The sequence below is a fragment of the Erinaceus europaeus genome, chromosome 17 (assembly GCF_950295315.1).
Source record: "Erinaceus europaeus chromosome 17, mEriEur2.1, whole genome shotgun sequence".
In the NCBI taxonomy this organism is placed as follows: domain Eukaryota; kingdom Metazoa; phylum Chordata; class Mammalia; order Eulipotyphla; family Erinaceidae; genus Erinaceus; species Erinaceus europaeus.
The window spans coordinates 80,854,656-80,877,769 of NC_080178.1; the positions used below are offsets into that span (position 1 = coordinate 80,854,656).

The 23,114-nt window shown below is 42.3% G+C and overlaps 1 protein-coding gene across 6 annotated transcripts in view; it reads left to right on the forward strand.

The window, feature by feature from the left end:
• SBF2 (SET binding factor 2) overlaps positions 1–23,114 on the forward strand; it is a 277,867-nt gene that overhangs the window by 161,394 nt on the left and 93,359 nt on the right. For all 6 annotated transcript variants that reach the window (XM_060177188.1, XM_060177191.1, XM_060177192.1 and 3 more), the window contains one exon: positions 20,383–20,451. In XM_060177188.1, coding sequence (XP_060033171.1) covers positions 20,383–20,451 — 69 coding nt within the window. The remainder of the gene's footprint in view (positions 1–20,382; positions 20,452–23,114) is intronic.

Genomic DNA, 23,114 nt, shown 5'->3' on the forward strand with positions numbered 1-23,114 from the left:
TTTTTAGCAATAAGAATTTAAAAACCTTTTGAAGTCTTTTTTCCACCATTATAAAAAATTGATATTATAAGGACCCTGTGCTATTTCACTAATATAGAAATGTATCTTAGGAAATTACAACCAAAAAATAGCCCCATAATTTTGTAGCGCTATTTTCCCCAAGAAGAAAGCAAAATGTCTGAACGCTTCATAGACCTGCGCCTCTACACTCAAAATATAGGTAATATGGAAAGAAACAACTCTGAGCAGCTAATCAGCAGTTGGGAAAACCAGATTTGTGAGTACAATCAAACCTTGATCTGCCTAAAGAAAACTGGCAAAATGTAAGAACTTTGCATCAGGCAAGGTTATTGACCCAGGAAGCGGAAGGGGGTCAGGGGAGGGGACCAAGACGTTGCAGCCCGGGAGAGTCCAGCCTTGAGCTCTCAGGCAGGGCGGCTTGAGCTTGATCCGCATTCGCACATGTGCTGGAGTGATGCTCTGGTTTCTATCTCTGACTCTCATAGTAATGAATAAATACATCATTTAGAAAAATACCCTTTCAGTACCATGACTCTCACCCAGAAGAAGTCTATTTATTTTATCTTAATGTCTGTGTGTATGTGGGAGCAAGAATGAGAACAGAGCACTGCTCAGCTTTGGATTATGGTGGGGCTGGGGATTGAACCTGGGACCTCAGATTCATAAGATTCTTTTTACATGACCATTATGCTGTGTGTCCAGCCCTAGAAATTATACTTTCTGAAGTAATGCATCCCATTTTGAGCACCTGGGAATCTCAAAAATTCAATTCAATAAAATATTAACTCAAATTTAACAAATGACCAAATACAAAAAAATGAACAAGTATGAATTAATATCAGCAAAAACAACCAACATTAGACCGAGGCCTTCGAAGACTTTATATATAACTGGAATAATCCAGTTCGAATATATAACAATTAGACTATTCAAATAAGAGTTTTAATTAAAAAATTAAATAATAAGACTAACAAGAAGACTAGGTAAATTTAAATTATGTAATTGTTAAAATGAAAAACTCAGTTGTAAAACTTAATATTGCTAAGATGTCAGCTCACAAATCAGTCTATAAATCGGACACAGCCCCAGTCAAAATTGGCAGTAGACGTCCAAATTTAAATTTGTATTTAAACACAGAAGCCAAAATGATCTTGAAAAAGAAAAAAAAAATGGAGGAGAGGACTTCTGCTACTTTCAAGTTTTAACTATCAGCCCTCAGTAATCAAAATAACATGGTAGTAACTTCAACAAATAGTTCAGTAGAAAAGAGCGCCAGAAAAGGAGATCCCCACTTAGGGAAGTTGACAATGACAGTAAAGCAACTCACTGGAGAAGGAAATTTTTTGTTTGTTTTGTTTTCAGAAATAATGCTGGAATAACTTAGTGTCCATATGGAATAAAGTATATAACTACCTCCCATCAAAAACAAGGCATCCTCTGAAGTATAGTTGAAAACATAAAGTCTGAAGTCATCAAACTTATAAGGAATAACGTTACACGGGCAGTGGGCAGTCCTTTCTTGGGTCACAAAAGAAGGAGGGAAGGAAGGAAGGAAGGGTGATTATTAGAAGCCATTTCTCAAACTGTAGAAGGAAGAATACTCCAGGTAAAGGGAGTTGCAAGCAGAAAAATATAAATCTGTGTTTTTAAAAAATTGAGACATACTTCCATGTCTCTACTGTAGTGTAGAATGTGGCAGAAGAGGAGGCAAAGAAGTAGATGGTCTGGTTAAAAAGAAGGCTGGGCACAGACACTTAACCTCAGCTAGTCCCCAGAACCCCACTAAAGGGAAGTATAGAACATTGTTAAACTCATAAACTCAGTGGCAAAAATAGGAGATGAGACAAAAGCAGTGTTTTGAGAACTGTAAAGATGATGAGTGATTAACTTGACTTAGACCCAAGAAGCTTTTTCCTAACAGTTGAAAATGCCTTGAAGCATTCAAACTTACAGAGCTGCAAGAAACTTGGGGATTAAGGCCATCAACGTTATCTTTGACAACACCAGGTTACGGTGAGACTAAAACCTTTTAAATAGGGTTGGTTGAAAGTATCTTTTAGATGCAGTTGGATTCTCTTCCTAGATCCTTTTCCAATTCTGTATAAACAACTAGCTGCCTCTCCTTTACCCTGGCAAAAGATTAGAGGTTTGTTTGTGTATTTCTTTTTAAAATCAGACATCACTGGCTTGGGAGACACTATGTCTGGCAGAGGGAAATTCCGTTTTGTCACAAACAGGGTGGTTGACTGAATGCCAGATGTGGAGAATACCAACTGACTTTGTCCCATAAGCCCCCAGAACCCTGACAGTCCTCAAGATGTAGGAGAGTAGGAAATAATTGTGTAACAAGTAAGACCAACATGAGAGAAAATATTTTACTAAAGATAGTAAGATCAGAAGTTTCTCAACAGGACAATTCATCATAGTTAGAAGTGATGAAATAGGTGGGCCGGGCAGTAGCACAGCGGGTTAAGCGCACGTGGCGCAAAGCGCAGGGACCGGTGTAAGGATCCTGGTTCGAGCTCCAGTGAAGCAGGTCTGCAGGTGTCTCTCTTTCTCTCCCCCTCTCTGTCTTCCTTTCCTCTCTCCATTTCTCTCTGTCTTATCCAACAATAACAACAGCAATAATGACAATAATAATAACAGCAATTAATCAGCAAGCTTCACTATTCAGACCTTATTTTGTCTTTATTTGCTTTCCTTTCTGTAGGAGACAAACTAAGCATGAGGGGCTATGAACATAGGTACACATAGGTCTCTGGCTAGGTGTCTGCGTTTCCTTTGGGAATATTCCCAGGAAAGGGGTTGCTATTGTCATAGGACAGGGTCCATTTCTAGCATTCTGATGACTTACAAGACAATTTCCCACAGCAGCTGAACCAATTTATATTTCCACCTTCAGTGAACAAGTTTCTCCCCTCTCCCCCTCACTTTCTCTCCAACAGGTGGTTCTCTCTTTCCTAATGGACGACATTCTCATCGGTGTAAAGTGTTATGCTGCCCCCTTTTCCACGTTATCAGTGACAGCATTTTTTCACGTCTGTTGACCCTTTGGATCTCTTCTTTGGAGAAGATTCTACCCATACCCTCTCCCCATTTTCTTTTTCTTAATATTTCATTTTAGTGGGGGTGGGGAGAGATACAGAGGGAAAGTTACAGAAAGAGAAAGAGCAGAGCACTGCTAATTTTGACTTGTGGTGGTGTGGAGAATTGATTGTACTTGGAACTTCAGGGCTTCAGGCCATGAGAGTCTTTTTTGCGTAGCCGTTATGCTGCCACCATCTCCCTGCTTTCCAGTGTTCTTGCTCCGGAGTTTGGTGAGTCTTTTTGTATGTTTAGATTATTAGCCCTGAGTCTCTGTTTCAGTGGTGATTTCTTTTGCTGTGCAGAAGCTTTTCAATTTGATGTATCTCGTTGGCTTATTTTTGTTTTTTCCTTGCAATTGGATATGAATCATCAAGAATGATTTCCTATTTGGGTTACCAGGTAATCTTAATCATCATGTTTCCTTCGTTGACATAATAAGCTTTCCTTGGACAACTTCTCATAATACTCATCCATTTTGATGCATGTAGTTACACCATGTGAGTTCATTCTGGTGTTAAAGAATATAGGATATTTGCACTGTTTTTATTATTGTGGCATTGAAAACAAATGCTGTAACTGAAAATAGTGATGTAGCAATGGTCATTATATACTGATGAACTGGTGTTAGAATTTCTTTTGGTAAATATATAAAAATGAATTTATTGAGTTCAGAGTGCATATAACTTTTTTTTCCTTATTTTTCACAAAAGGAAGATCTTGTATTGAGTCAAACAATGTGATGTATCACAGTAGCCCTCAAAGACACAGCAGAGTAGAAGCGTTGATGAAATTGTTGTCTTGAACAACACAAGTTTGAAATACATCAGTTCATGTGGACTTGAATTTTCTTTTTCTAATTTTGTTTCGTTTATTTACCACAGCACTGCTCAGCTCTGGCTTATGGTGGTGCAGGGGACTGAACCTGGGACTTAGGCCTCATGCTTGAGAGTCTCTTTGCATGACCATCATGCTGTCTCCCCTGCCCGCTTTCTTATTTTAGAGACAAACTAATTTAGGCTGGTTTTGACCAACGTGGCAGCATCCCATTCCTTAGGCCTCTAGTATTTCCGAGTCTGCTGCCACATGAACTGTTTACATAACACTATGCTACTCTCTGCCCATAAACTACATTTTCTACATGGAAAATGTGGACACAGGTCTATATCCAGATTCTAGATCATGATTCCTTTCTCTTCCTCCAGTGTTTCTTACGCAAAAGGCAAAAGTGTAGAAAACTCGTCTGTAACATAAGTTGATTAGTTGTGAAGCTGCCTGGACTTAAGTTGCTTCATGTTGTAAGATTCCCCTGGGCCTTTGACAAAACTAAGTGAACTCACTGAGTCTGGTAAAGTTACAGTCAGTGCAGTTCCAGCTTCCCGCCACAGTTGGATTTTCTTATAACTAAGCATGACAAATTACACTGCCGATAAATATAGTACAGTTCTGTGCGTGCATCTAAAAAAATCTGTTTGGGGTCTGGAGGTGGTGCAATGGACGACATGTTGGATTTTCAAGTGATTTTTTTTTTCTAAGTCTTTTCTCCCTCTTTGAAATTGACCAGGATTTTAAAATTTTTTAGAAAGACTTATTTTATATAAGAAAAATAGAGAAAGCTCTAAAGAGTGAAAGAGAGGGAGAGAAAGAAGCCAGAGCGCCACTCCAGTACATGCAGTGCCGAGGATCAAACCAGTGACCTCAGGTGTGCAAGTCTGCTGCTCTCTCAGCTGTACTGTTTCCCCAGCCACAACTTTAGTAAATAACATTTCATTTATTCATTTTTTGTAATAAGTGAGAGGAACAGAGAAAAAGATAAAGGCAAACCAGAGCACTGCTCTGCTCTGACTTACGGTGGTGCTGGAGACTGAACCTAGAACCTCTGAGTCTCAGGCATGGCAGTCTTTTGCATAACCATTATGCTATCTCCCCAGCCCATGAATTATTTTCTAAAGTAGCTTTACAGACTTATATTCTTACAGTAGTGAGAATTTCTTTCATTTAACATTCCTGCCAACTTCTGGTATTAAGAAATTTTTTGTTTTTAAAAGGACATATTATGGTGGTTATAATTTGCAGTTCCCTGATAACTAATAAAATGAAATAACATTTCACTTTTATTGTCTCTACAAGTTTTTTTTATCAGTGATTTAGTAATAATTAACAAGATTGTAGGATTAGAGCGTTACAGTTCCACACGATTCCCACCAGAGCTCCGTATCCCATCCCCTCCATTGGAAGCTTCCCTATTCTTTATCCCTTGGGGGGTATGAACCAAAATTCCTAATGAGGGCCAGAAGGTGGAAGGTCTGGCTTCTGAAATTGCTTCTCCACTGAAGATGGATGTTGGCATGTCGATCCACACCCCTAGTGGGGCAGGGCTCTGGGGAAGTGGGGCTCCAGGACACATTGGTGAGGGCGTCTGCCCAGGGAAGTCTGGATGGCATCATGGCAGCATCTGCAGGTTGGTGACTGAGAAGCGGCGAGCTATAAGCCGGACAATTTGTTGAATAATCAGGAGCCTAGAGGTCAGAATAGAGTAGATGGAACTAAGGGTCTTGGTGTAGGAAGAAGCCAGGCTGTCTGTTTTAGACACACTCCACGGGGTTCACGCCTTTATAGTCTTTTTGCCTGAGCCCAGTAGCTAATGTGTAAGTGGGCTAAGACTGTTGTCTGGGAAGATAGTGTCAGAGTTGAAAATAGGACTACAAAGCTGGATTAGAACAGAGAGTAGCTCCCAAATATGAGGAAAATAAGGTCTACAAAAGCTGGATAAGGGCAAGAGACGGGCACACTTTAGTGACGGCCTTTTGGGTGACTACCAGGCCACCCCATCACCTGGAGCTCTAGTCAGGGAGTCCTTGGATTCCCACACAGTTACGGTGGCCTAGACCTCTAGTGGGCCCTCTCCACCATCACTCAGCACTTCCATCAGGAAGATCATCATAAGCCCTGTGTGGGCCTCTACAGGACCTTGCCCTCAATACAGAACAGCAGTGGTAGGGAGGCTGGGCCAACCTACACTGTCACTCCAGGAAGAATGGTCCTGAAAGGAGCGCAGCCCAGAAGGCTCCCAGCTCTGACCATGGGCTGTGAGCCTAGACTGGCAGGGATGCAGAGGTCACACAGGCTCCTGTGCTGGATACGAACAGACACGGGCTCTGGGTCAGATTGACAGAGTTGACTAACAGTTGATGGTATTTATATACCTCACAGGGCTTTTTGTGCAAGGAAATGGCTATGGGTCTCTCTTCCCGTTTTCTTTTGCATTACTTATCTTTTTCTCATTGATTTCTAGGATTTTTTTTTTTTTTTTACATTCTAAGCATTAACCTTTTCCTGTGGCAAGTATCTCTTCCTAGTGTGTGCTTGCCATTTTCTTGTCTTATTGATACCTTTTGATGCATAAAAATGTGCCGTGTTTTTGATGTAGCCAGTTCTGTTAATCTTTTCCTTTATAGTTTGTGCTTTTTTATGTTATATCCATGAATCCTTCCCAAGTTTTAGGTCAGAAAGATATTCTCAGATCCTCTTAAAAGGTTAAGACTTTCTGTTTAAGTCCCTAATTGATTACCTTTCATTTTTAAGTTTTCATCTATCAGAGATTGATATTTAGAGATCTAGTTTTTTGCCAAATGAATAACCTATTACCTGGAAGATTATATATTTACTAGTATATTCTTTCTAGGATGGTTTTCGCTGCCAAATAGTAGCCAGTTCTTATATATCACATGGAGTTTTATGTTTGCTAAAAAGTCCTGGCTGAGTGCACACATTACTCTGCAAATGTGGGAAGCCTGAGAGCAGGTCCTAGAGCTGGTCGCTCCTGGGGAGTCAGGTCTGCTCACGGATGTTGTTTCAGGAGAGTCACAACTGGCTCCATTATCATCGTGCAAAGTGTAAATTTATTTCAAAAAATGAGATGAAAGTTGTGCAGAAGCAGAATTAAGGTGCAGGACGGCTGACGTGGCAATTGTACAAGGGTCCTGAAGGGAAATGGCCTTCTGCTTGCTTCCCCCCGGTTTATATCGCTAATTCTCACCCCGCTTTCCCACTGGTCTGCTGAAATTCTTTGTCTTTTCTGTTGGGTTTCTGTTTCAGGTGTGGTTAGCTCTCCCCCCCTTATGGAGGGTGATTCGCAGGATAATTGCTAGAACATGAATATAGCTTATCTTCCTGGGGTAGGTGTCTGCAAAATACTCTAAAGATGCCGACGCATTTGTCACCCCCACCCACCCCTCAGTCTTCTCTCCCCAGAGTCTTTTACTTTGGTCCAGTGCACCCCACTCAGGCCCAAGCTGCACTCAGCGTTTTCCCATTCTGTCCCTGTCTTTTAAGTTCTACCTGTCAGTGAGATCAGCTGATACTTGTCCTTCTCTTTTTGACTTACATCGCTTACTTAACATAATGCCTTCCAGATCCATCCAAGATGAAGAATGGATGTAACTTCATTCATTTTTACAGCTGAGTAGTATTCCACTGTGTATCTAGACCACAACTTTCTTAGCCACTCATCTGTTGTTGGACGTCTGGGTTGTTCCATGTTGCTGTGAACATGGCTGTGACAGAGGTGTGCGTATGTCCTTTTGGATAAGTGCTTTTGTTTCCTTCGGGTGAATACCCGGGAGAGGGATTGCCAGATCACAGAGTAAATCCATTTCTAGAGTCCTAAGAAATTTCCAGACTGGGGGCCGGGTGGTGGCAAACCTGGTTGAGCGCACATGTTAATAGTGCTCAAGGGGGGAGTCGGGCTGTAGTGCAGCGGGCTAAGCGCAGGTGGCGCAAAGCACAAGGACTGGCATAAGGATCCCAGTTCGAACCCCGGCTCCCCACCTGCAGGGGAGTCGCTTCACAGGCGGTGAAGCAGGTCTGCAGGTGTCTTTCTCTCCTCCTCTCTGTCTTCCCCTCCCTCTCTCTATTTCTCTCTGTCCTATCCAACAACAACAACAACAATAATAACTACAACAATAAAACAACAAGGGCAACAAAAGGGAATAAATAAATAAAATAAATATAAATAAATAAAAATAATAAAAAAAAATTAGTGCTCAAGGACCCGGGTTTGAGCCCCCGGTCCCCACCTGCAGGGGGAAAGCTTCACGAGTGTTGAAGCAGGGCTGCAGGTGTCTTCTCTGTCTCCCTCCCTATCACCCCCTTCCATCTTGATTTCTGGCTGTTTCTATCCAATAAATAAATAAAGATAAATTAAAAAAGAAAAGAAAAAAGAAATTTCTAGACTGTCATTTAATTTCATTTTTTCTTCAGCTTGCAACTCTGGCTATTAGTGCATTTTAGCATTAGTGCTGATGTGAAATCTGAAGTGTTGCTCTCCGACTTGCTTATGCATGCCATTTGCTCATTTTCCTTTTAGATTGCTTTATTTTTCTTGCCTTTTTGCAAGTATATTTTGTTTAATATAGATAGTATCCCTTTTTCCCAAAAGCATTACTTATTTATCTTTGCCATTAAAAAATTAAATTTTTGCTCGAATGTTTGTTGAGTTTTATAGCCTCAGTATTTTCATTCTAAGAATATTTCTTCATTCCTAAGATATACATATTGTCTAAATATCCTTGCAAGATTCTTATTCCATCTGGAATCTATTTTTATAATTACAGAGCATAAGTATTCAATTTCTTCCAAAAGGATAGCAAGTTAATGCCAGACGATTTTTAAAATAATTCATAGCTCTCCCACTGAACTGAACTATCTCACTTGTCATATTAAATTCTAATATACACTGTAATTTCTTTGTGGATTTGTCATTATAATATAATAATATTTATGAATATATGTCCTTGATTTGATTTAAAAAACTTTATTAGGTTTTGATAACAACCTACACTGTTTTTATTTGTACTATGTTATTCATTCCTGGATACTCACTTGCAAGCATTAATAGGATAATATTCTTGAAGAAAATAAAATACTACCCCAGTAAACACACTAATGATAAGCAGCCTTATTGATGATGTGGAGAAAGTTGTTAGTGGTCTGGATAGAAGGTCAAACCAACCACAATTTCCTGTTAACCAGAGCAAGGCCCTGCCTCTGTCCTACTGAGACTGAGAGGGAAGAGGGCTGCAGGCGGCGGATAGAAAGCCGGCAAACGCTGGTTCTTGAGCTTTATGAGAAGACGCCGCCTCCTGAGCGTCAAAGCGCAAGGAGAAGCAGCCGTGAAAGGCGTAAGAAATGCAGCGAGTGTTGTGACATCATTGATGAAAGCGGCTGCTCCAAGCAGCGGATTCTCACTGTAGACAGATAAGTCTCCAGTTGAAAGTGTATGCTGTCTGGGACTTTCATGGCTAAAGAGAAGTGAATTCCAAGCTTGAAAGGACAGGCTAGTTAACTACTATTAGAAGCTAATGCATCTGATGCTTGAAGGAGAGTCACTGATTATTTGCTACTCTAAAAGTCTAAAGGACAATGCCAAGTTTTTGCACTGTAATAACAGTGTAGATTAATTAATAACATAATACTAATAAATAATTGTGCCAAATCTTTGCACTATAATAACGTGAGTTTGCTTTATTAGTTATTAGAGCCTAAGTCTCTTAAATCAATATGGTATTTGTTCATGTGTATATATGAATATTATTTGATTAGCATAGCAGATACAGAAATAATTTACAAATAATAGTTGTAATATGAAAGCAACCTAAATGCCCAACAGATGACAGATGACTGGGTAGGTAAATGATGAGATATATATTTAAGGGAGCACTGCTTTACAATAAAAATCAATTAAAAGTTGAGACTTTGAGGCGAGATGGATGTAACTGATTATACTCAGTCAAAGAGCTGCAGGCCACTACTAGGTAGTTGCGCTCATATGTGGCTAAAACAAATGAACTTGTAAAAAGTAAGAATAATCAAACTGTCCCTTGCGCTTTGTGAGCACTTTTGGTGGTTGTGGGGAAGAGGGCACAGAGGGTTTGAGAGGAGGAAAGAAGGGTGGAGGGTTTGGTGACTGAGTCATGTGTGGGTATGAAATTATACCCTTAAAACCTTACAATTCTGTAAAACACTATTAAATTACTAATAAAATAAGAAAAATGCTAACTGTAGTCTGCAGCTATGTTGTATAAATGGAACAATAAAATCTAGATAATAGAACACTATTTACAATGTGCTTTGCTTAATATTTTAAGCTCACTGTTGAGACATATTCCTCGGTAAACAAGGTTCCCCATTCCACCCCCCACCCCCAATATTTCTGCTAATAGGCTCAAACCGGGATCCCTGTGCCAGTCCTTGGGATTTGTGCCATGTGCCCTTAACCCGCTGCACTACCAGCCAGCCCTCTGTATTGAGGGTTTTATCACAAAAAGGACATTGAATCATATCACGTACCTTGAGTTTAAGTTTTTGTTTGTTTGTTTTTGGGGGGTTATTCTTATCATATATAATACCTTGAAGTTCTTTCATTTGGTGTTTATGTTCAAGTACTCTTATTGCTATTGTTTAGATCTGTTACCAGATGACCTGCATTTCTCCGAAAGACGACTGACTGAACAGTTTCACTCGTGTGCAATATAAAGAACTTAAATGCATGAACTCGTTTTAAAAAGAATGTCAAGTCACAGCTAAGGCTTTGTGAAAACTGTGGTGGTGGTTATCCTTGGGAAGAATGGGGAGGAGAGAGCTGGGGGAGGACAGAACTGTGGTGGGTGTGGTCTGGAGCTGTCTATGTACCCTTATAATCTTAGGATCTTTGAAACCATTATTAAATCATTAATACATTTTTTAAAGTCAGTCCAGAGCAAGGAAGCCCAGTGATGACTAATCAATAAATTAATTAAATTCCTTTCTTTACATTTTAATTTTTAAGACCTTTCTTTACATTTTAATTTTTACAATCATATTTTAAAATTTCAGTATATGTTGATATATAATGCATGTATATTATAGTTTCAAAGGGCATTTTTAGATTATGTTTCATATCTTCTATTTGAGAGTCAAGAGAGCATTCGACTTTAAAGCACAGCATGGAACTGGCAAAGTGACCCACTTGGGTCTTGATGGTACTGCTTGATGCTACCATGACTCCATCCTGACCTCCCTGGGCAGACGACCTCACCAGTGTGTCCCAGTCCTCCCCTCTCCAGGGCCCTGCCCCACCAGGGAAGGGAGAGATGGGCTGGGGGTGTGGATCAGCTGGCCAACATCCGTGTCCAGAAGAGAAGCAGTTGCAGAAGGCAGAATTCCTTCCTTCTTCACCCCCAAAAGAACTTTGGTCCATATTCTCTGAGAGGGAAAGTGCTAGGGGAAGATGATGAGAGGGCACTGAATCCCACTTGCACTGGGCTCTGAAACATTTGTCACCAGGAATCTTTGTTTTATACCATCACTGAGAGGGAAGGGAGTCTGGAAAACACCTAAGGAAGTCAGGCGCTGTTCTGCTTATCTGAGAATCTGAGAGAGGAAAGGGAAAGGAAGGACACTTGGAAGTAGCAATAGGTTTAGATATGACTTAGAAAGGAAGGTTTGTCCACAGAAATAAATAAAAGTGGAGAAAAATTGATAGGTGGATGGATGGATGGATGGATGGATGGGTGGATTGATAGATGATAGATAGATAGATGATAGATGGATAGATAGATAGATGGATGGATGGTGAAGCTTCAGTGCTACAGTGTCTTTCACTGTCTTTCCCTGCCTCTGTCTCTGCAAATAAACAAACAAGAAAGCAAAGCGAGCAGTGCAGAGTGTCGGCGAGGAGAAGTAGCTCAGACTGTCGGGAATCAGGATGTACAAAGACAAGGCTTTCGGCTGATCCCCATAGAGCGCACTGGGATGGTACTCTGGCCTGCCTCTCCCTCCCCCTCCCCACCTCCCTTCCCCCCTCCCTCTTTCTGTCTCTCTGCTCTTCCTCTCTCTTCCCCCCATGTGAATCAGTCTCTCTGTGTCTCAAATGAAATAAAACTTTAAAATAGATAAAGCACAAATACGGAGTAAGACTGCTTGATCTCAGATTCTGACTTTACCTTTTTACCCTGTAATTGTGGCAATTGTTCAGACCTCAGCAGTCTAGCTTCTTTTTCTTTTGTAGCCATTTATTTATTGCCTCCAGAGTTATGCTGGGGTTTGGTACCAGTGCTACAAATCCCCCACCCCACCCCCGCGCCCTTTTTTTTTTCTTTTTAAAAAATTTGGTAGGGGGAGTCGGGCGGTGGCGCAGCGGGTTAAGCGCACGTGGCGCAAAGCGCAGGGACCGGCGTAAGGATCCCGGTTCGAGCCCCCGGCTCCCCACCTGCAGGGGAGTCGCTTCACAGGCGGTGAAGCAGGTCTGCAGGTGTCTGTCTTTCTCTCCCCTCTCTCTCTGTCTTCCCCTCCTCTCTCCATTTCTCTCTGTCCTATCCAACAACAAAGCAACGTCAACAATGGCAATAATAACCGCAACGAGGCTGCAACAACTAGGGCAACAAAAAGGGGGGGAAATGGCCTCCAGGAGAGGTGGATTCATGGTGCAGGCACCGAGCCCAGCAATAACCCTGAAGGAAAAAAAAAAAATTGGTAGGACATAGAGAAATTGAGAGGGGTGGAAGAGATAGAGAGGGAGAGAGAAAGAGACCCCTGCAGCCCTGCTCCGCTGCTCAGGAACTGTCCCGGTTGCAGGAGGGAGGATGGGGCTCAGAGCCTGCGTCCTGGTGCTGGTCTTTGCAGAGTACTGTGTGCGTTTACCTGGGGCTCCACTGCCTGGTGCTGGTCTTTGCAGAGTACTGTGTGCGTTTACCTGGGGCTCCACTGCCTGGTGCTGGTCTTTGCAGAGTACTGTGTGCGTTTATCTGGGACTCCACTGCCTGGCCCCGTCGTTTCTTTATCGACAAAATGATTACACCACCTACCTCTTGGATAGATGTAAAAATTAAATGAAATAACTTGTGTATATTCAAACCTCAGATCTATCTGATACCTAGTAAACGCTCAGTAACTTAACTAGTATTACTATATGTGCAGTATTCTAGCATATAAAATTGAAACAGACCTGGGCCATTTACTCAAGAACTTAAAAAGAGAGCTTGATATATTACTTGTCCTACTTACCATTCACCTTCTGTCTCAGAGGGAGTCATGGTACCTATTAAATAAACAGTGTTCAAAATTGCGGTGCCTTCTCTATGGTTGTGTAAGTTGATTCAGCTCTTACATATAACCTGAGACTAATACTGTAGTAAGAGGCCTTGTGCTTGATTTTGTGTTTAGTTTTACTGATCTTTGTACTTGGAAAGGGTGAGAAAACATTGGGGTGATGGTAATGCCCAGGCAGAAGAGTGTGAATGACAGAGCAATACATGGCCAGAATTCCTAGGAAACTAGACGTGGTGGGAGTAACTATGATGTGGGTCAGAGGATGACAGCTAAGCTGTGGCTGATGAGAGCCACAGCTTATAACTGCAGAGCCTTATTTTGGGTGGGTGTGGGGCACACACCACAGAGGGCTCAGAAACCTGGTCGATACCCTGTAATGTCAGGACATGGTTGAAATTTTTGAGCAAGAGAGTAATATGATGAAAAGACATATTTTCATTTTGGTACTTTCAGTTTTTGTCTCTCTGTGCAAAGGATGCAGACTTTCTCAATGTTTTCAACAATTCGGGAGAATATTTCTCTGAGCCATATGTATTCTAAACTAGAGAAAAGTCAGTTCTATAAGACGTTGTACCTCTCAAACTCCTTGTTCCATTTCCGTTTAAATATCCTTTTTGAGAGGTTCTAGAGTTTGATGACTTCAGAATGCTGACCAGTGTTTCAGATGTACCCATGACAAATATGTGAAGTAGTTGAGACTACCTGGAAGTTAAGGTTGCAGAGTTCACTTTTTGAGTTATAGTAGGAAAAATTAAAGGTAAATTATATAGCAGACATCATAATAAAATATGTATAAGAAGTCAAGTCCTTGAATGTTTATAAATTGCCTTGTTATGTCTGTAACTACAGTGCTGTTATGCGGCCAAAGCGCAGGGGACTTAGAATATATACTTGTAAAATGATTCCCCAACAGATAACGGCACTGTTCTGGAATGTCATTGCTATGTCAATAGTTGTAGACTTATTGTTTTTAAATTTTTCCAGTTTCAACCTAATTAACTTAGAATGACTCTTAATATGATTTGCAAAGAATTTTATATTTATATTTTGCAATCAGCATTTGACTGGCACTCAGGTTTGAGACATGCAGTACAATGTGTAAACAATTTGTAAGATGATAAATAGCTCCTAAATATTTTTGGATTGCTTTTTCCCCTCTTAATTGGTCATGGACTGAAATTCCCCATTGTTTAATTTTTTTAATTTGGGGGAAACTTTTATAAGTGAGTGTATGGCACTTCATATCACAGCTGTTGTCATTTAAAGTTTGGACAGCATCATTACAAATGAAGTCCTGCTGTGAAATCAAAGTCAAAAGGCATCTTGGCATCCCAACAATTTCCTTAGGAGAAGATTACAGCTCAGTCTGCTGAACTTTATTGCCTTGGGCCTCATGACAGTTTTCAGAAACATGTAAGGCATTTCTGTTAAAGAAACTCAGATGTGCTAGGACACGGGGGATGCATTCCTGTGCATAGCGCTGTCCTGAATAAAGAGGTGAGCAGTCAGCCGGGAAGGAGGAGAGGAGTCGGGCTTGTGCTGTGTTCTGTGATTACTTTATAAAACCCTAGAAGATTATGGAGAATATAAAGTAATATTGCACAGGAAAAAGATGTGGAATTTCCTGTATGGGATGATCATATTTTTTCCGACTTACTGAGTTACTATTTACAAATAATGTGGGATATACTTTAAATTTATGTATGACAGTGATGGAGTTTATGTTTTGAAAGAAGCTCACAGTCAAGCTGTTACACTCCCCTGTTTGTGAGAGCAGTGAAGTTCTACCGTAGCAAGCTCCGGCTGCAGTGATCACATGAAAGATGATAAGGGGTCATGTTAGACCTCAAGACAGTATCATGGAGTAATTGAAACTATTGCATTTCACCGCCCTCGCCCCATATCCTCCACACGCAAGCCTTGTAAGTCATCACTGATGATTTTAGGTTTGACCACACACACACACACACACACACACACACACACACATCTATAAACAGTAAGTAGCATGAAGCATTATTTGTTGGCACTAGGAAATCAATCTAGGGCCTTGTGCATGTGTGTTTATCACTGCAGTTTCCCTAGAGTGTAATTTTTACTCATTATTTTTCCTGACAAGTGTGGGCTAGGGAGGGAGACAGGCAGGGAGGGAAGATGCCCTAGCACCACCCCACCATCCTTGAGGGTCTGCTGTGCTCCCATGTGATGCCAAAGCTTGATCCCAGGGCCTTGCATGTACTACCTAAGTCCTCCCTAATAAGCTGTCCAAGCCGCTGTCTAACTCCTTCCACTTAACATAATGCCCTGGTTCACACATGTTGTTTTGATGGCAGGACTGCCTTCCTTCTCAGGCTGAGCAATGCTCCATTGTTGGAGTATGCCATATTTTTCTTAACTACGCATTAGTGGACATTAGTATTTCTTTCTTTGACTATTGTGAATAATATGGCAGTAAATGTGGGCGTGCAGATGCTTCTCTTTTCTTTGGACATATACCCAGACGTGGGATTCCTCAGCCATACGCTGTTTGACTTTTGGAGGAACCTCCATACCGTTGTCCATTATGGCCTGCCCAGCTTCAGCGCCACCAACACGGGTGGGGACTGGGTCTGCTTTCCCCACGCTGCTGCCGACACATTGTGCCCCACCTGTTTCATAACAGCCATTTCAGTAAGCATGAGGGGGTATCTTACTGTGGGTTTGATTTTTATTTCCCTTGTGATTAATGATAATCAATACTTTTATGTACCAGTTGGGCATTTTTATGCTTTGATTTTTTTATTCAAAGTTTACTAATTTACCATTGATTTACAAATAAATTCAGAGTCTGACTTCACACCTCTGTATTTGTAGAAACCTCACTAAAGCAACCACCAAATTTCCAGTGTTGTTTACTGTCAAATTGATGTTGTCACCTTTTTATTCCTGCTCCTCTTCTCCCCTCTAATAACTCTCATTTTTGGTGCAAGACTGTTACTTTTATTGTAGTTTATTGATTTATTTGGTTTGACTGTTTATGTCCCACATGAGAGAAATAATCTCTTACTTTCTGGTTTATTTCACTTAGCACAGTTGCTTCCAATTTCATCCATGTGTCACAAAAGACAAGGTTTCCTGTTGTTAAAATTCGGAGGCTCCAGCTGGCCGGGCTAGCGTTGCGGCGGTAGACAGAGACAGAGACTCGGGGACACACGGCTGGGCAGAGAAGCTGCAGTTTAATCTTTATTCATGAGCGGGCAAATCACCACACCATGTGCTTCCCCATCATTCTGCCTCCATGGCTGCTGCTGGGACTCTGTGCGTCCTTAGCATAGGGGGCGGGGAGAAAGAGGGGGCGAAACTAGCAAGGGCCAAACCAATTCCCTCAGAGGTCCGGGGAAGGGGAGCAAACCAATATGAAACATGGCAACAGTTTCCCTTTTTTAAGTCAGCTATTATTTCACTGAGTTTACCACAGCTTTTTATCAGGCCATTCACGGACGGGCAGTTAGATCCTCTGCATGGGTTGTACATAAGGTCAGGATTTTCATACTCGTTAGATAAATCCCTGGGAGTGGTATCTTTCTCTTTTCAGCTTTTTAACGAACCCCCACTGTTGTAACTTCTTTTGGGGGAAAAAATCTGTATAGTGTCTTTGTCCAATCTTGAATTAAGCTGTTTTTCCCTGTTACATGAATATTTGAGACATTATGCCCTTACTGGATATGTCACTTACAAATACTTTTCCCATTCTTGCAAACTGGTGCAGCCCCTCTGGGAGATTATATGGAGAGTTCTTAAAGAAGGAACCACCTTGGGGTCAGGTGCGGTGCACCTGGTTGAGCACACGTGTCACCATGTGCAGGGAGCCGGGTTCAAGGCCCTAGTCCCCACCTGCCAAGAGAAACTTTACAAGGGGTGAAGCAGTGTTGCCAGCGTCTCTCTTCCTCTCAATTCTCCCTCCCTCTCAGTTTCTCTCTTTATCAAAGAATATCAGATAAATAAGTAAATAAAATATTTTAAGGGGCCAGGTGGCAGCGCACCTGGTTAAGTGCACACTACAGTACACAAGGACCCGAGTTCAAGCCCCTGGTTTCTACCTGCAGGGGAAAAGCTTCACAAGAAGTAAAGCAGGGCTGCAGGCGTCTGTCTGTCTCTCTTCCTCTCTACCTCCCACTCCCCTCTCAGTTTCTCTCTGTCTCTATGCACTGATAAATAAAAAATTTTAAATATATATGTATATATATTAAAAAATACCTCATGAGCCAGCAATATCACTCTTAGGTATTTGCCCAAAGAACATGCAGACACTTATCCAAATGAACACAGGTGCCCTCATGCCACAGCTGCATTATTCAGTGCCCACTGGCAGACGACGGATAAAGAAGTGTGGGGTACATGCTCACGGAACACCACTCTGCTGTGAAGAGAAAAGGATGATAATTGCCTTTGAGGCAAAATGGACAGAACTGGAGGTGACTGTGCTCCACAAGATAAAGATGTGAGAAAGCTTCCAAATGGTTTCACTTCTGTGTGGATCTAGAGAACTAGAACATATGATGTGGGGGTCCTATCTCTAAGACTTTGTGAAGGGGGAGGGTCCCATCTCTAAGACTTTGTGAAGGGGAGGGTCCTATCTCTAAGACTTTTGTGAAGGGGGAGGGTCCCATCTCTAAGACTTTGTGAAGGGGAGGGTCCCATCTCTAAGACTTTGTGAAGGGGAGGGTCCCATCTCTAAGACTTTGTGAAGGGGAGGGTCCCATCTCTAAGACTTTGTGAAGGGGGGAGGGTCCCATCTCTAAGACTTTGTGAAGGGGGAGGGTCCTATCTCTAAGACTTGTGAAGGGGGAGGGTCCTATCTAAGACTTTGTGAAGGGGGGGAGGGTCCCATCTCTAAGACTTTGTGAAGGGGGGGAGGGTCCCATCTCTAAGACTTTGTGAAGGGGAGGGTCCCATCTCTAAGACTTTGTGAAGGGGGAGGGTCCTATCTCTAAGACTTTGTGAAGGGGGAGGGTCCTATCTCTAAGACTTTGTGAAGGGGGAGGGTCCTATCTCTAAGACTTTGTGAAGGGGGGAGGGTCCCATCTCTAAGACTTTGTGAAGGGGGAGGGTCCTATCTCTAAGACTTGTGAAGGGGGAGGGTCCTATCTAAGACTTTGTGAAGGGGGGGAGGGTCCCATCTCTAAGACTTTGTGAAGGGGGGGAGGGTCCCATCTCTAAGACTTTGTGAAGGGGAGGGTCCCATCTCTAAGACTTTGTGAAGGGGGAGGGTCCTATCTCTAAGACTTTGTGAAGGGGGGGAGGGTCCCATCTCTAAGACTTTGTGAAGGGGGGAGGGTCCCATCTCTAAGACTTTGTGAAGGGGGGAGGGTCCCATCTCTAAGACTTTGTGAAGGGGAGGGTCCTATCTCTAAGACTTTGTGAAGGGGGGAGGGTCCCATCTCTAAGACTTTGTGAAGGGGGGAGGGTCCCATCTCTAAGACTTTGTGAAGGGGAGGGTCCTATCTCTAAGACTTTGTGAAGGGGGGAGGGTCCCATCTCTAAGACTTTGTGAAGGGGGGAGGGTCCCATCTCTAAGACTTTGTGAAGGGGGGAGGGTCCCATCTCTAAGACTTTGTGAAGGGGGGAGGGTCCCATCTCTAAGACTTTGTGAAGGGGGGAGGGTCCCATCTCTAAGACTTTGTGAAGGGGGAGGGTCCTATCTCTAAGACTTTGTGAAGGGGAGGGTCCTATCTCTAAGACTTTGTGAAGGGGAGGGTCCTATCTCTAAGACTTTGTGAAGGGGAGGGTCCCATCTCTAAGACTTTGTGAAGGGGGTGGGTCCCATCTCTAAGACTTTGTGAAGGGGAGGGTCCCATCTCTAAGACTTTGTGAAGGGGGAGGGTCCCATCTCTAAGACTTTGTGAAGGGGAGGGTCCCATCTCTAAGACTTTGTGAAGGGGGAGGGTCCTATCTAAGACTTTGTGAAGGGGGAGGGTCCTATCTAAGACTTTGTGAAGGGGGAGGGTCCTATCTCTAAGACTTGTGAAGGGGGAGGGTCCCATCTCTAAGACTTTGTGAAGGGGGAGGGTCCCATCTCTAAGACTTGTGATGGGGGAGGGTCCCATCTCTAAGACTTTGTGAAGGGGAGGGTCCCATCTCTAAGACTTGTGAAGGGGGAGGGTCCTATCTAAGACTTTGTGAAGGGGGAGGGTCCCATCTCTAAGACTTTGTGAAGGGGGAGGGTCCTATCTCTAAGACTTTGTGAAGGTGGAGGGTCCTATCTCTAAGACTTTGTGAAGGTGGAGGGTCCTATCTCTAAGACTTTGTGAAGGTGAGGCACAGAGTTTTGTTGGTGGAGGTAGTATGGAACTGTACCTGATAACCCTACAGTCTTGTAGCCTACTATTAATCACACAAAAAATAAATTAAAATTCTTTTTATTTAATACATAATCATTTAAAAACCACACACACACAAAGCTCCCATTCTCACAGTGTCTATTGTAGAGTCAGTAAAATCAAATGGCTGAATCTACTAAAACACCCTCAAATTTTTGTATACATTATATAGCACAGTCTCTGTAAAGAAACAAAGCACGAGCAGATGCTCACAATAGTATAGGAAGATATCTTCATTAAACGTTGTACTAAGCATGGGGGCCAGGTGGTGGTACACCTGATTGAATGCAAGTGTTACAATACACAAGGACCCAGGTTCAAACCCCCGGTCCTCACCTTCAGGGGTAAAGCTTTGTGGGTGGTGAAGCAGAGCTGTAGACGTCTCTGTCTCTTGCATGCAGTGCCATGGAATGAACCTAGATTCTTGACTCATGCAACAGAAATGAGCCACCTCCCCAACCCAATTGTTATTTTATATTTTCAGAGAGAGAAGAGGAGAGGAGACAAAGGCAGACATCTAAGCACTACTCCACCCCCGGTGGAGCTCCCGTGTGGTCCCAAGGGTCGAACCCAGTACCTCACATGATAAGGCACATGCTTTACTCACTGAAGCATTCCCCTCAAATTTATGCTAACCTCATTTCTAAAAATACTGTGTTTCAACAACAGCATTGTTTTTCAAACTCACCAAAGTAGTTCATAAAAGTTTGAAAAAAAAAAAAAAAACTGAAAGTTCCACAGGACAATAAATGTATCCTAGATTTTTTTTCCATGTAATGTGATTTCTGAGAAAAAAAAAAAAACTAATTTCTCTTTGTTTTTGTTTAAGGATTGTTCCAGTTTAGAAGAATATAACATCGCTGCAGCACTGCTCCCATTGACCAGTGCTTTCTATAGGGTGAGTTGATTGGCCTGCATAAGATCCTGTGTGACCAGTGCTTTCTATAGGGTGAGTTGATTGGCCTGCATAAGATCCTGTGTGACCAGTGCTTTCTGTAGGGTGAGTTGATTGACCTGCATAAGATCCTGTGTGACCAGTGCTTTCTGTAGGGTGAGTTGATTGACCTGCATAAGATCCTGTGTGACCAGTGCTTTCTGTAGGGTGAGTTCATTGACCTGCATAAGATCCTGTGTGACCAGTGCTTTCTGTAGGGTGAGTTCATTGGCCTGCATAAGATCCTGTGTGACCAGTGCTTTCTGTAGGATGTATATTTTATTTGCTGCTATATCCAAATGTCTATATTTGTTGAATGAATTAAATAAATCAAGGGGCAAAGACTCTATAGTTTAAAACATTGGTGCTCTTTTTGACCTTCTGACACATCTGAATGATTCTTCTTTTTAATTTATTTATAAAAAGGAAACATTGACTAAACCATAGGATAAGAGGGTACAACTCCACACAATTCCCACCACCAGAACTCCGTATCCCATCCCCTCCCCTGATAGCTTTCCTATTCTTTATCCCTCTGGGAGCATGGACCCAGGGTCATTGTGGGATGCAGAAGGTGGAAGGTCTGGCTTCTATAATTGCCTCCCCGCTGAACGTGGGTGTTGACAGGTGGATCCATACTCCCAGTCTGCCTCTCTCTTTCCCTAGTGGGACAGGGCTCTGGGGAAGCAGAGCTCCAGGACACATTGGTGGGGTCGTCTGTCCAGGGAAGTCAGGTCGGCATCATGTAGTATCTGGAACCTGGTGGTTGAAAAGAGAGTTAACATACAAAGCCAAACAAGTTGTTGACCAATCATGAACCTAAAGGCTGGAATAGTGCAGATGGAGTGTTGGGGATGGGGGGTTGGGGGTTCCTCCATTTTGTAGATAGCTAGTAGGCCTATTTTACTTATATTCCAAAGGGCCTGTGGCTGTACTAGTTATTTTTTCTTTTTTTCCCCCTGAGCCTGAAATAATCCTCCTATAGATGCCTTTTCATAAAATAGTTTTTATGGCAAACAAAGCTAGTAATTGCTTACTTTCTCTTTTCCTGTAAAGTCTTATAGGAATTAAGTAGCAGCACTGCAAATAGCACTGTTAATATATCCTGAAATGTACAGTGACAAACAATGGGCCTGAGGCAGTCAGTCCGGCTGACTCACTGTTAAGCCAGATACAGCTTCAGAAGGCTCATTACTCCGTGGGAGATGTTATGAAAAGACTTTGGCCTTCAGCTACTTCTTGTTGTTTGGGGCTCGGAAGTCAAGAGAAGTTGTTAATTGAGCCTAGAATTGTTTTAGTAGGGAACTAAGCATCAGGTGAGATGCCTCAGGCAGACTGCCCACCCCCAAACCAGCATGCTGGCTTATCATCTTACTCCTGATGCTCCACCCACCCTTCTTGCTTTGGTCATGTCTTTCCCTCCCCCCTTTTTTTCTTTGTGTTCTTGGTTTCTGTATTTGTTTTTTCTCTTCCATTTCCTGCCGGAGCACTTGCTCAGCTCTGGCTTAAGGTGTTGTTGGAAACTGAACTTGGGACCTCAGAGCCTCATGTCTAAAAGTTGTTTGTTTAACTATTGTGCTGTCAGCTGTCCTCCCCATTTCTCACTGATGAGACCTATCTTTCTTCCCGCATCTAGTAAGTTATTCGGTGGATGTTTATATAAGGCCCGTTCTGCTTGTAAAGGATAAAAGGACCTTTTTACTGTCTGTCAAGCACACAGTAGTGGTCAGAGTGATGCTTAGACCTCCAGTCCTGAACTTTTCCTTTTGTTTTGTTTTAGAGAAACTTTATACTGTGAGATAGAGGGACTGGAAACTTCTATTGGATTATTTCTTGATTAACAGAAGGTGGATTTTGGTATGAGAGCACCAAACCGTGAGGCTGTCAAGTTTTCCTTTCATGCAGTAGGTTTTGTTTGTTTGGTTGGTTGGTTGGTTGGTTGGTTGGTTGGTTCATCGGGTATTTACTGGGGAGGGGATGTCATGGTTTAGAGTATAGTCTCTAATACTAGGCATAATCTCTCATCTCCCCTTGATTGTCCAGGCCCTCTATCTCACAGTATAAAGTTTCTTTAAAACAAAACAAAAGGAAAAGTTCAGGACTGGTGTCTGGGAGAGACAACAGGACCCCAGTGTCTCTTTATCCTCTCCCTCCTTCCCCAGAGTCCTTTGCTTTGATGCAATATGCCGCACCCAATACAAATTTCGCTTTGTCTTTCCTTACTGTTCTTTGTTCTTAAGTTTCACCTGTAGGTAAGACCATTTCTATTGGTTTTTTCTTTTGGGCTTGTTTCACTGAACATGATACCTTCATGTTCTGACCACACTATTGCAAAGGAGATGACTTTATTTTTAACAGCTGCATAGAACTCCATTGTGTATATGTACCACAACTTCCTTGGCCATTCATCTTTCATTGAGCATCTGGGTTGCTTCCAACTTTGGGCTATTATAAACTGAACCGTGGAGATCCATCAGAATTCTAGGACTCAGTAATCACCCTTCTAGGTACTTACCCAGGAAAACAATAACACCTAACCATGCAGTATGTTTTAAGTTCTATTATTTGCCCTGGAAGACAAGTAGAAACAAGGGGTACACAAGTCTTAAAGTGCGTGACTCAGAAAG